The sequence below is a fragment of the Myotis nattereri genome, assembly GCF_964212035.1.
Source record: "Myotis nattereri genome assembly, chromosome: 1".
NCBI lineage: Eukaryota > Metazoa > Chordata > Mammalia > Chiroptera > Vespertilionidae > Myotis > Myotis nattereri.
The window spans coordinates 25130481-25144437 of record NC_138075.1 but is presented as its reverse complement, the minus strand read 5'-3'; the positions used below and the strand labels follow the sequence as shown (position 1 = coordinate 25144437).

At 46.7% G+C, this 13957-nt stretch overlaps 1 protein-coding gene across 1 annotated transcript in view; it reads right to left on the bottom strand.

The window, feature by feature from the left end:
- DPF3 (double PHD fingers 3) overlaps positions 1 to 13957 on the bottom strand; it is a 210156-nt gene that overhangs the window by 41036 nt on the left and 155163 nt on the right. The window contains exons 5-6 of the mRNA XM_081100517.1: positions 8893 to 8988; positions 215 to 293 (exon numbers count right to left, since the gene is read on the bottom strand). Coding sequence (XP_080956643.1) covers positions 215 to 293; positions 8893 to 8988 — 175 coding nt within the window. The remainder of the gene's footprint in view (positions 1 to 214; positions 294 to 8892; positions 8989 to 13957) is intronic.

Genomic DNA, 13957 nt, shown 5'->3' with positions numbered 1-13957 from the left:
CAGAGAGAGGAGCACAGCACCCAAGGCCTCCCACTGGCTCTCCTCATGCAGAAACATGAGGGCAGAGAGGAGGAGGGGACTGAGGGGAGGTGCAGGCCCCAGAGGAGGAGCCAGCAAGCCTGGGCCAGGGCTGACAGGCAGGGAAGCACAGGAATGGCGGGGACAGGGGTAAGGGCAGGGGCAGGCGAAGGAAGGCGGTGTCGCCTGTACTTACTGTCACAGACGTAAGGTTTGTCGTGGTCTTCCTGAGAGGCGGGGTCATGCCTCCTCCTGCCACCGGCAGAGCCACGGGCCTGGGGAGACATGGGATATCACGATGCGTGTTACTCTGGTCATCACCACCGGCCCTGAGCACGTGCTGTGAGGCCCCGGTGCTTCCGCTGCATCTCCTCGTTCCCTTTCACCACGTTTGTGCCCTTGCCAGCCCCCTTTCACAGGCCAGGAAACGAAGACCCAGAGAAGTGAGGTACCTTACCCCAAATCGCTCAGCTACTCACAAATCCCAGAGGGAGACACCACTACGGGCTCCACTTAACAGATCCGGAGACCGAGGCAGCTGGAGAGGGTAGGCAGCTGGTGTGAGGTCACTCAGCGGCTAAGTGCAGAGCCAGGACATTACCTCAGGACAGTCCCGCTGCAAAGCCTCTACCGACCAAGTGTCCTGACTCTCCTGTTGCTAGTAGGACCCTCTTCCTCCAGCTCCTTGGCCTTACAGCTCTGTTGCTACCAAATGGAGATGCCAACTGGCTCCCCTCAGCTGACCAGATGACGGGCGTGTTGGAGCAAGTAGCATAATGACAGTTATCAGGCCAGACCCCTTTGTTCACACTCCCCCACTCAAGTCTCTCAAGAGCCAGCCAGGCCTGGCATCGGGGCACAGGGCATGAGGCCGGCTCAGCCAACTCCAGAGGGGTGGGCTTCAGCCGGGGCCTCCCCGTGCGGTCTGCCGTGAGCCTCCGGCCAGTGACAGAAACCTTGGCTGCTCATGGCCTCCTGAAGCTGGACCGCTGACACCCGCACCCGTGTGCACCTCCAGAAAGAGTCGGCACAGCCTGGGCAGGGGTGGGATGAGCTCTACCTCGAGGCTAGAAGAGACCAGCTAGAGAGGGGGCGGGCGGCTCGGCGGCCCCAGGACAGTAGCTGCAAGAATGCAGCAAGGTTTATTTTTAAAACTTGAAAAGTCCCACACTGGTCACGTGTGTAGCACCCTAGCCTCCTCAGGGTCATTCTCTGGTAATGAGCAGCAGTAAACTCCCGACCAGGAAAGGGCCTGCCGGGTCTTTGGGGACAGAGAGAAAGGCACAGCAGATGAGAAGTAAAATGGCAGCAACCTGGAATGCAGGGAAGATGGGGCAGTCCCAGGGGCCCGGCCCGGAAAAGTAGCCCTGAGGACTTCAGGGTCAAAAGGCCTGAGATGGTTGCTTGTGTATGCATGCTCACTCTCTCTTTCTCACCCCCCACCTCACCTCTCTCTCTCTCTCTCTCTCTCTCTCTCTCTCTCTCTCTCTCTCTCTCACACACACACACACACACACACACACACACACACTTCACAATCAACACCACCTGGCAAGCAAATTACAAAATCCCACCCCCTCCTCCCTCCCTTCCACTGCTCTTTCCCTCCCTTTGCCTCCCAGCCCCTCACCCCTACACACATGACAGCCAGCAGCCCCCTCCCCTCGCCCTCATTACTCAGTTGACCCAAAGAGGGAGCTGTGAGGTGCACTGGCAGTCACCCTGAGGCACTGACAGGCTTCCCAGCCTGCCCATGACACGGAGGGTGGTCACCCTCAGCTGCCCTTGCCCACCCCCACCCCACCCCACCCCCCCACCCCCCCCACACACACACACCCTCGGTGAAGCCAGGGACAGCTTGACGTGTGCAGCCCGCAGCCGTCAGTCGCCTGGGAGGAGGTGAAAGCAAGTCAGGCAGAATGACGAGGCAGCAGCAGCCCCAAGGAAGGGGCTCTCAGAGACTATAAATGCCGGCAGGGACAGGAGGCGCTCTGCGGAACTGGAGGCTCAGAGGGGAAGCGGAGGGCCCGGCTGAGAGCCCAGGTTTCATTTCACTCTGCAGGGCTGACCGGCCAGGTGACTACAGGCTCCCACACTCTCCCTGCACCTCAGGTTCCTCAACTGCAAAAAGGGGGGGTCATAGCTATAGAGCACTGAGGGCACAAGCCAGGGATTCTTCCTGGCAGTAGCTCTCTGGTCTCCCAGAATCGCTCAAGCTTGGAAACTCAGAATCCTACTCATCTTATTCAAATGCCACCTCCTCAAAGAAGCCCTCCCTGATCAACTTTTTGTAAAATATATTGATTTGAGAGAGAAATAGAAACATCAATAATGAGAGAATCATGGATTGGCTGCCTCCTGCACACCCACATTGGGGGTCGAGCCCACAACCCAGGCATGTGTCCTGACCGGGAATGGAACCATGACCCCCTGGTTCATAGGTCGACGCTCAACCACTGAGCTACGCCAGCTGGGCTCCCTGATCAACTTCTGTCCACTCGTACCCTCTCCAATGTTCTCTTTCCCCATCTTGCTTTCTGTTTTATCCCACACTTAACATTGTCTGACATCCTATCACACACATGTTGGTGTACTTGATTTTCTTGTCACCCCCATATGAAGGTGAAGCACATGTCTATTTTGGCTACAACTGTCCTTGGAACCTGGCATGGGGCCAGCCATTCAAGAAGCACTTAATAAACACTTGCTGAAGAAATGAATCAATCAATCCGTGGGTGGATCAGTATGTCCATCATCTTTGGTTCTTCTCTTTTATCCTCTATATCCATGTGCTATTGTTCCTTCCTTCAAAGGTCATCTTAGGCTTTGCATTTCCCAACTAGTCCACATTTTAATCCAGGAGCTCATCAACTGACCTCCGCACTGCTCAAAGAACCCACAAGCTGGGGTTCTACCTGTGCATTGCCCTACCCAATCCATCCTGTATGACTCCTAGACCAATTAGACAAAAGGAGTGAAGGGCCTGGCCGGTGTTGCTCAGTGGTTGAGCATCGATCCATGAACCAGGAGGTCACGGTTCAATTCCCTATCAGGGCACATGTCCGGCTTTGAGGCTCAATAGCCAGTAGGAGGCATGCAGGAGGCAGCAGATCAGTGATTCTCTCTCATCATTGATGTTTCTATCCCTCTTTCCCTCTCCCTTCTTCTCTCTGAAATCAATAAAAACATATTTTTTTTAAAAAAAGGAGTGAAGGACAGGAACCAATGGCCATTCATTCATTGCCATCTAAAACCCACTGACATCCAATGGTGACTTAATGCCAATGCCCCTAGGTTCACCTCAAGCTCACACCTTTATTTTTAATGATGCCTGTCTTGGACCTGCCTCTCTGCCCATCCCCATCTGATCCATGCTTTAGCCCTGCTAACATTCCACTCCTCCATGAATCTTCTTCTCGCCACATTGATGAGTAAAAAAACATCAGCTTTAATGTCAGACACAGGTTTAAATACCAGCCATGTGTCTTTGGACAAGTTACTTCTCTAAGCTTTACCTTTCTTAACTGTAAAATGGGCATAGCAACATCTCTACTGCAGGGCTGCTGAAAAAGAACTAAGGGTGTGTGAAACCACAGAGGATAGTGCTACGTCTACAGGAAGTGCTCATCAAATTATTTCCCCTCGCTGCCCAAGTTGATCTCTCTCTTTCCTCTGAACTCTCACTGCATTTGGTTAGTGCACAGTCAAAAGCCTGTGCTTCCTAATTGTATCATGGCTGTTGGTATTTTCTCCTCAATTTAATTCCAACATCCTTGAGAGCAAACATGCATTTCATACTTTATTATGCATCCCCAACACTTAGCACTATGGCATCTGAAGCGCTTTCACATATACCACTTCATTTAATTCCTACAATAACCTATGAATTAGAGCAAATACTATTATTCCCATTTGGCACTTGATAAAACAGGTCCAGGGAGGGTTCACAACTTGTCCATAGTCTGAGAGCCAGTAGAAGAAACAGGACCAAGGTTTCCAGACTGTTATAGAAAACTTTGAAGCTGATTACCCCAAAGAAACCAGTTCTCCCTCTCTGTGAGGTGCCCACCCCACTCCACTCCATTTCTCATTCACACACTGGTAGGCCATGGCAGCCATGACTGCACTACGTGGCGCTGCTCTGTCTGGCCACAGCTGATTGGCTGGCTCAGGAGTGGACACCTGACCAGAGAAGATTCTAGCTCCAAAGAACTTGGAATTTGGAAACAGTTGGTTAGTACAGACAGCTGACCTAGGGACCTATCAGTGCAGGAGCCATGGCGGTCATGTGCACAGAGAGACAGAAAAGGCAGCTGTGCAAGAGAAGAATGAAGAAGTAGAGGCCAGAAGCTTCCAGAGTGCTTTACTCTTTCCCAGTCCCGAGTCCCTGCCACTCTCTTGCCCTTCCTGAGGTTTCAATCTTCATTGCTCAAAGTTGGAGCAATATCCCAGCGGCTTTTCAAATACTTCCCATTTTTGCTTAAGCTGTTAAATGTCCTGCAAGTTAAAGGCCCCGACTGGGACAGACTCAGAGAGCTAGTTCCTCTATACCAATTGTTTTCAAATAGTATCTCAAGAAATCCTGGGGGTCCCTGAGACCCTTTCAGGGGGTCTTCAATGTCAAAAATATTTTGTAATAGTACTAAACGTCTTTGAAATTTTTCACTCTCATTCCCTCCCGAGCGCACAGTGGAGTTTTAGAGGCCACAGGACATGATGAGGTCATCACTGTGTGCCTTTGAATACTTACATTTAACACTTTTTCTGTTTTGATAAGTAGCACTAATTATAACCTAGCATAACAATAGCTTTGGGGGGTGTCCCTCAGTTATTTTCAAGTAAAAAGCTCCTGAGACCACCCCCCCAAAAAAATGAGAACCACTGCTCTATCTCATGGCTATTTAAAGTGTGATCCTCAGACCAGCAGCACTGACATCATCAGCCCGGAGCTTGTAGACCAGGCAAGATCTGAGTCCCCACCTCCAAGACCAACTGCATCATAATTTGCAGCTTAGTAAGATCACCATGTCCTTCGTGTGCACATTAAAGTTTGAGAAGCACTGAACTATACCACAATGCATCAATAAATACTTCCTGACTGACTGATCTACTTATTGATAACATGGATGATTCCCAAGAATTTTATGAATGTTAAAGAGCTTAGATTTCTTAGAGTAAAGTTACCACAAACACAATCGTTAATTGTTGGGTCCGAATTTCTTTCACCCTTCAGGGAATCTCCACTGTCAGAACTCTGAGAATTGTTATTCCCTTTGCTGTACCCTCCTAATAATATCTGGCCTTTTGTTAAGCACTCAAAATTGGCTGTGTATTTTAATGATGAAGAAACTGAAGCTCAGAGTACATATATAATTTGGTCAAGGTCACAGAGGTTACATAATTCACCCAAAGTCTAGTAAGTGGTGGGGCTGGGATTTGAACTCGCGGTTCAAACAAGACAGAGGCTGTTCTTGTAAACGCTACCTTAGGCCTGGCTTCCTCAATGAGCACACAAAGCACCCGGGGCCTCAGTAAAGGACAGACGCTCATCCAGCCCATCTAGGGTGAAGTGTGGGGTCCTGCATTTCTCACAGTCTCCCAGGTGATACTGATGCTGAGATGCATGGCCTTAAACTGCCTTTCAGTCCTGGCAACAGAAATGGGTGTGACTGTTCTCCAGGAGCCAACAGCAGCTTAAACACACCACTGTAAAGGATGACTTAATTGCGCAGCTTAGTATACTTATTCCATCCCAGATAGGCCCGCCTACACTCATCAGGGTCCTCCTAAGGCTCCCACCATGGGTGACAGGTCCACAATGTCACTGCACAATGTAGAGCCATTCAACTGCCCCTTGGCCATCATAAGGTTGGCCCGGTGCTGGTCTAGGCCTCATCCAGCCCCAGACGTTCTCTCAGCTCCCACAAGCTCTAAAATATGACTGTTCTTTCTTTTCCCATCATTCAATCATTCATTCAAAAAAGTGGTCACTGGCCACATGCTAGGGACTGGGCCACACGTGACCCAATGGAAAAAACCACAGAGTATGTTCAAATCCTGACTTCTTCCTTACTAGGTTGGATGACCTTGAGCAAGTTACTTAACCTCTCTGGAAATAATAATATCAACTTATGGGAATGGAAGAAGCAGTGCTGGCCAATAGAAATACAATGCAAGCCACACATGTCATCTTAAGTTTTCCAGTAGACACATCTTACTTTTTTTTTTAAGTAAAAAGATAAATAGGTGCAATTAATTTTAGTAACACATTTTACTTAACCTAACATAGCCAACATATTATCATTTCAATATGGAATCAATAAAAAATATGAAGATGTTCTGCATTCTTTTCGTACTATGTCTTCGAAATCTGGTGTGTATTTCACACTTGCAGCACATTTCAGTTTGAACCAGCAACACTGTACGTGCTCACAGCCACAGTGGCCAGTGCAGGAGAAGAAGTTTGAAGTGCTCAGTCATCACTCTCCATATGTCAACTCGTACTGTAACTAGCCCATCACAGTGCCTGGTATACAGTAAGTACAGTAAGTAAAAATGGCTGCTGCTACTGCTACTGCTAATGTTCCTACCAAAACCCCCTATTCATATTCAATGACTGTGAGTTCAATCACTGATGTTTAGGTTGGGAACGGAGAAGATGTGAAGACCATCCTCCTTCCACAATCGACTCGCCTAAGTTTGGTTTGGGCTGAGGGAAGGGAAGGAAGCAGGCTTGGAGGTGACACACAGCTCTTGAAGCTCACAAAAGGCCCAGAAATTCTACATTCTAAAGCCTCCTTCAATGATAGAATCACATATTCATTATTTTGCAACCTCCAATGAACTCATGGGTCGAGGCAAGTTCATCAGTGGCTGCTAAAACAATTAGTTGAAAACTCAATGGAAAGCTTATAGAAAGAGATCAGGCTGACAACACCCAAATCCTCCTATCAATCTTAGCACCACCAGAAGCAGAACACCTAGACAACATGCGCCTCCGGATGTGATGCAATAAGATGCACACATCACACCTGGGAAAGATTCTAGCCCCACCAAAAAAAATATTTATACACATAAATATCCTGAATCTAATCAACTTTCTAATCAAACCAACAGTTTTCAGGAAATAAAGAGGGCAGAGGAATACTTTAAATAGTATCAGTCTGCCAACTCTAGAATGTGAGAAATTCCTCAAGATCAACCACCCAACTTCTTCAACAAATAAATGGCATGGAGAAAAAAAAAACACATGTGTGTGGGAGGGTATAGCAGAGAAAAGTCATCAGAGACTTGATAGTAGTTATTAGAATAGTTGTTCTTTTTATTGGGTATGATAGTGATATGTTAGAGATATACACTGAGGTATATGCAAGTTAAATGATAAAATGTCTAGGAATTGCTTTCAAATATTTCACACATAAAAAAAGAACATGCTAGCCCTGGCCGGTGTGCTCAGTGGTTAGAGCGTCGGCCCACAGACCAAAGGGTCGAGGGTTCGATTCCCAGTCAGGGGCACATACCTGGATTGCCAGTTCAATGTCTCTCTCACATTGATGTTTCTCCCTTTCTCTCTCGCCCTCCTTCCCTCCCTTCTCCTCTCTCTAAAAAGCAATGGGGAAAAATATCCTCGAATTTTTTTAAAAAATAAAATAAAACATGCAAACCAAGAAAAAGTGAAAGAAAAGAAGAGATATAACAAGAGTGTCAAAAGGTGATCATAGCTGAAGCGGGATGCCAACTATATAAGGTATGCAGCATCAAAGGGCTGCCCTCCCCAGACTCAGAAAGTCCGGCTTCTGTCAACAGGTTGGAGCGATTCAGTTCAGTGTGGGCAGAGCTGGAGCACTTGTACCAGTGACCTATCAGTATGATATGGCTTTCCAGGCCCCATCCCAGACCTCCCAAAGCAGAACTTCTGGGGTTGGGTCCTGGGGACCTGCATTCTGAAAGGCTTTGTTGGTGGGTCTGCTGTATACTAAGGCACAGGAACCATATAGAGAGGTATGCCCATAATTAGCACTAGATCAAAACCCATGGAGCACCCAGGACTAGCCTCTTGTCCATGAAAAACATGGGGTCCTGCCTGCAGCCTGAAGGAGCCAGGCAGGACTAACAGTTCATTCTCTAGATGAAGAGCAGCGGTTTACCCCCAGAGGTCCTCTGCACCTGGTTACTGTCAGATGACCTTGCAGACCCATGAAGATGACCACAAAAGGCCCCTTGGGCTTGAACATGAGCACTCTGGAGGACCAACCTGAATACCTAAGTTTGGTTTGGTTCCCTCCCCTTAAAAGCCATTCTCATATTTTTATTCCTTCCACCACAGAATTCCCCTCTGCCTTTCCCCAGGTTTCTGGTGTTTTCTTGCCACATCCCACCAGCCTCCAAAGCCCAGGCCATACCTGCTTGGGAACCACCAGCTGTGGGCCTAGTCTCTGCCTAATGAAACACACCCCAAAGCAGGTGTCCTGACCCTGTCATTCTGGGGCAGCCCTGGGGCGGGGGGGGGGGGGAACAGGAAACTTTCAGCCTTCTTTCGTGGCCAAGAAACAGGGACAACTATCACATTTTCCTTGTTCTCCACCCTCCCTCTGTTCCCACCCACAACCTCCCCTAAGCCTCAGCATCCCCCTCCCCTCGGGGCACCCTCTGCCTCTTCTCCCTCTTGCCAGCCCTAAACTCTTGCAGGCTATCACCCAGGATCAGAGCCCTCTGGTGTTTTCCCCTCCAGGAATTCTGCAAGAAAGACCATGGATGTTCGTTCTCTCTCTCTCTCTCTCTCTCTCTCTCTCTCTCTCTCTCTCTCTCTCTCTCTCATTACAGTGGGACCTCACCTCCCTGATTTTTCTCATCCCTCCTGGCATCCCAGCTTACCCGTCCTCTGGTCCTGTTCTTTCGCTTGGGAATATCCTCTTCTAAATCCTCTTCTTCATTTCCTTCTTCTACATTTTCATCATTTTCCAAGACTCTCTGAAATGACAAGAAAATAAAGAGGAGTTAAGAAATAAAATGCAAAGGAGAAAACAAATCAAGGGTAATTTGGGGGGTGCCCCATTTTGCTGTGTTTTAACAAAGTGAAGATGCTGCCCAGAGTGAGCGCTTGGCAATAGCAATTCTCTTTCAAACCCCTGGGCCCCTTCTAGTCAAATCCTCCTAGAACACTGAACTTTTACAACTCTTTCTGACAAAGATGTGTTTTTGAAAAGAAAATACTCTGCAAAAAAGACCCCAAATAGCCACAGCAATCCTGAGAAAGAAGAACTAAGTTGGAGGGATCACAATACCAGATATCAAGCTATACTACAAAGCCACGGTTCTCAAAACTGCCTGGTACTGGACAAGAACAGACATATAGACCAATGGAACAGAACAGAGAACCCAGAAATAGACCCGAGCCATTATGATCAATTAATATTTGACAAAGGAGGCAAGAGCGTACAATGGAGTCACGACAGTCTCTTCAATAAATGGTGCTGGGAAAATTGGACAGATACATGCAAAAAAAAAAAAATGAACCTAGATCACCAACTTACACCACACACAAAAACAAACTCAAAATGGTTAAAGGACCTAAATGTAAGATGGGAAACCATAAAAACCTTAGAAGATTCCATAGGCCACAAAATATCAGACATATGTCGTAGCAATATCTTTACTGATACAGCTCATAGGGCAATGGAAACTAAGGAGAAAACAAACAAATGGAACTACATCAAAATAAAAAGCTTCTGCACAGCAAAAGAGACCATCAACAAAACAACAAGAAAGCCCACTGCATGGGAGAACATATTTGCCAATGCTCTTTCAGATAAGGGTTTAATCTCCAAAATTTACAGGGAACTCATACAGCTTATCAAAGGAAAGATAAACAATCCAATCAAAAAATGGGCAGAGGGCCTAAGTAGACACTTTTCGAAAGAGGACATACAGAAGGCCAAGAAATATATGAAAACATGCTCAAAGTCGCTAATCATCTGAGAGATGCAAATCAAAACAATGAGGTACTATCTCACACCTGTCAGAAAGGCTATCATCAACAACTCAACAAAGGTAAGTGCTGGCAAGGATGTGAAGAAAAAGGAACCTTCGTGCACTGCTGGTGGGAATGCAGGCTGGTGCAGCCACTGTGGAGAACAGTATGGAGTTTCCTCAAAAAATTAAAAATGGAACTCCCATTTGACCCAATAATCCCACTTCTAGCACTATATCCCAAGAAGTTAGAAACACCAATCAGAAAGGATATATGCACCCCTATGTTCATAGCAGCACAATTTATAATAGCTAAGATTTGGAAACATCCTAAATGCCCATCAGCAGATGAGTGAATTAAAAAACTGGTACATCTACACAATGGAATACTATGCTGCTATAAAAAAGAAGGAACTTTTACCACTTGCAACAGCATGGATGGACCTGGAGAGCATTATGCTAAGCGAAATAAGCCAGTCAGAGAAAGATAAATATCACATGATCTCACTCATATGTGGGATATAATGATCAACATAATTTGATGAACAAAAAATAGATCCAGAGACAAGGTAGCACTGAACAGATCGTCCAACCTCATAGAGAAGGTAGTGGAGAGAAGGGGTTAGAGATCAACCAAAGGACTTGTATGCATGTATATTAGCATAACCAATGGACACAGACACGGGATGGTGGGGGCATGCCCTCATGGGTGGGAGTAGGGGGGGTCAATTGGGGGTAAAGGAGACATATGCAATACTTTAAACAATAAAAAAAAGAAAGAAAATACTCTGGTAGGAGCAATTTTCTGTGTGGACCCAAGTTTGCCAAAACTTACTTTCTTTAAGTAATTATCCTTTTGTTTCTAAATATGAAAATAGGTTTCTCCTTTCCCTGCCACACTGGAACCCTGCCCTGTTTGATGAAAACAAGTAACTTCCTGTTCATCTGACCAGAATTTGACATTAATGTGCTGTTCTTAATCACCCATTGTTATTTTTTAAGAAAAAAAAATGGATCTATTTTCATTACAGAACATTACTTATCATGGGACTTAAAGACAAAAATTTCACTCTAACAGCTTTGTCGTTATAGAAGAGAATCTCATTTCCATTTTGCAGAGAATAAACTAAGCCTAGCCCTGGTTGGATGGCTCCGTTGGTTGGAGCATCATTCTGTACACCAAAAGGTTGCAGGTTCAAATCCCAGTCAGGGCACATACCTAAGTTGTGTGTTTGATCCCTGGTTGGGGTGCTCACAGGAGGAAACCAATTAATGTTTCTCTCTCCCTCTCCCTCTCTTTAAAATCAATAGAAAACATGTCCTAGAGTGAGGATTAAAAATAAATAAATAAATAAACAAACAAACAAACTGAAAACAGATTTGACTGCTCAATACCATACAGAAAATCCATGACCAGGCACATCCCCAATAGGGGGTGTGCAGGAGGCAGCTGATCGATGTTTCTCACTCATCGATGTTTCTAACTCTATCCCTCTCCCTTCCTCTCTGTAAAAAAATCAATAAAATATATTTTTTAAAAAGGCTGTATATAAATAGCCCACACCTTACATCATACTCAGTGGTTAAAAACTGAAATCTTTTCCTCTAGGATCAAGAATAAGGCAAGGGTGCCCACTCTTGCCATTTCTATTCAACATGGTGCTAGGAGTCCTAAACAGAGCAATTAGGCAAGGAAAAAAAGAGAATCCAAATCACAAAGGAAGGAGTAAATTATCTGTTTTTTTTAGCAGATAACATAAGCTTATATGTAAAAACCCTAAAGCTTCCACTAAAAAAATGTTAGAATAAATGATTTCAGCAAAACAGCAGGACAGCCTAGCCAGTGTGTCTCAGTGCTTTAGTTCAACCTATGCACCAGAAGGTCACAGGTAGATTCCAGTCAGGGTATAAAAAAAAAAAAAATCCATGACCAAAGCAAGGTCAGCCTCATCAGCTCAGAGTTTCCCATCTGTTTCTCAGCCCTGTGTCTGAAGCTCCCAAGGTGTCCTGTGGCATACCCTTCCTGAGGGAACCTGAGCACTTCCTTCCGTTTGAGGGAGGTGTGGGGAGGTTTATATCTCTAGGTATAAGGGAAAGACAGGTTGTGGCCGAGGACCCAGCCGCCAGAGTGGGAGTGGATAAGAGGGAAGAGCACGGAGCTCACTGGACCCCATGACAGGGACCCTGGGCTCCTGTACAGACTCACAGTGTGACCGAGGGTGAGTCATCCTCTCCTCATGCGTGTTTTCCTAATTATAAACCAGAAACTCACTCCCTCATTCAACAATGGTGCTGACTACATAGCAGGTGCTCTGCTAGACAAGCCAGAAAGCGGCTACAGTCCTGGCTCCACACGGATTTTGAGAGTCTAGTGAAGGGAGGACAGATTTACACAACATATATAACCATGTCACTGCAACTCCTATAAAGAACAGTGACAAGCATGTTCCAGCGGCTACTAGAGGGTGTCAGAAGGAAAGCTAACTAATCTGAGGGTCAGGTAGGACTTCCCTGGGAAAGTGACCTAAGCAAGTTGAGCTATAACGAAAAGAAAGACTAGTGTTGGAATGAGGTAGGGAGAAGGGAGAGAGGGAAGTATTCCAGGCAGCGGAACAGCATGCGCAAACTCCCTGAGGCAAGGAAGCATGACTTGTCCAGGGAGCAGAAAAGAGGCCCATGTGCATGACCAGAATTCAGTGACTCGGGAAGAGACTGGCATCAAATGAGGCTACCAAAGTGGTGGCCACCGTGTTATAAAGGATAACAAACAGCATCCACTGTGTGGTGACGGTGTGACAATCACACAGCTATGAAAAGGCTTAAAAAGCAGCACCTACCACACCAACATCTGGTATCACCATCACTGTCCAAGCGGCCTCCTGGACAATGCCTTTGGCCTGCCCTCAAAGCAGGAAGCCCAGGAATTAAGTCACCAGTGACCTTCTCCCACTGCCTCCTTGTCAGAGAATTCCCTTCCAATCACAGGGGTCAGGATACTGCGAATTACCAAACCCTCCCAAAGAACTCAAAACCAGTCTAGTCAATTCTTCTCTGGCTTCTCTGCTCGGTTTACCCAGGAAGTCATCAGCTGACAGCACGGAGGAGTCTCTGGGCCAACCTTAGCCATCTAACTGAGGAGCAGCGTCTGCTGGCCATGAGCTCTGGCCTGAGCTAGGCGACGCTGGTGCAGGCCCAGGGCAAGCCTCCTAGCCTCCCTGCATCTTAGCCTTTGAGCGGAAAGTGGGAATGTGAGCGAAAGCCAAGCAAGACAAGGACTAGTCAAATGCTCTGCAGTCTTCAGTAAAAGATGTAGTTATTCCGACTGTTCTTACTGTTCATACAGCCATCTGGGAAACTTTCTGAGTCTTCAAGTCATTTAATCATTGTAAGTTCTAAGTGCCTCGAATTTAAAGGTCATTGCCTCTAGCACCTAAGCACAATTTTGACTCCTCTCATTTTTTATTATGAAGATATTTATTATCTGTGACATGGATTCTAGGTTGGAAAGTGAAAGACTGGTGAAGACAGCTGAGCTAGCCTCCAGAAGTGCTACGCGGCCTCAATGTCCAGCAGTAAACTGACTTCTCCCCAGGCTCCATCCCTCCCTCTTCCCATCAGCTTCCTTCCCTGTGTGTCTAGCACCTCCTGTGTGTGAGCCAGGCCTCAGATGTGACAGCACCCGCCCTGTGTGTTTGCATTTCCTGCACCAAGGCCCTGAGACCAGAAGCCACTCTCCATAACTCGGGAGGAGGCAAGAGTTCCTAACAAACAAAGGCCATATTCAGGGTGAGGGAGGAAGGGGGTATCCTGTATTGGGAGTGAAGGACAGCTGTGTCCAACTAGAAATGCAGCTGATCTCCCGATCCAAGGACATTATCTGGGAAATGAACACATTTCAAAATAACTTTCTCCCTGTTACTCTAAACCAGTGGTTCTCAAACTTCCTAATGCCGCAACCCTTTCATACAGT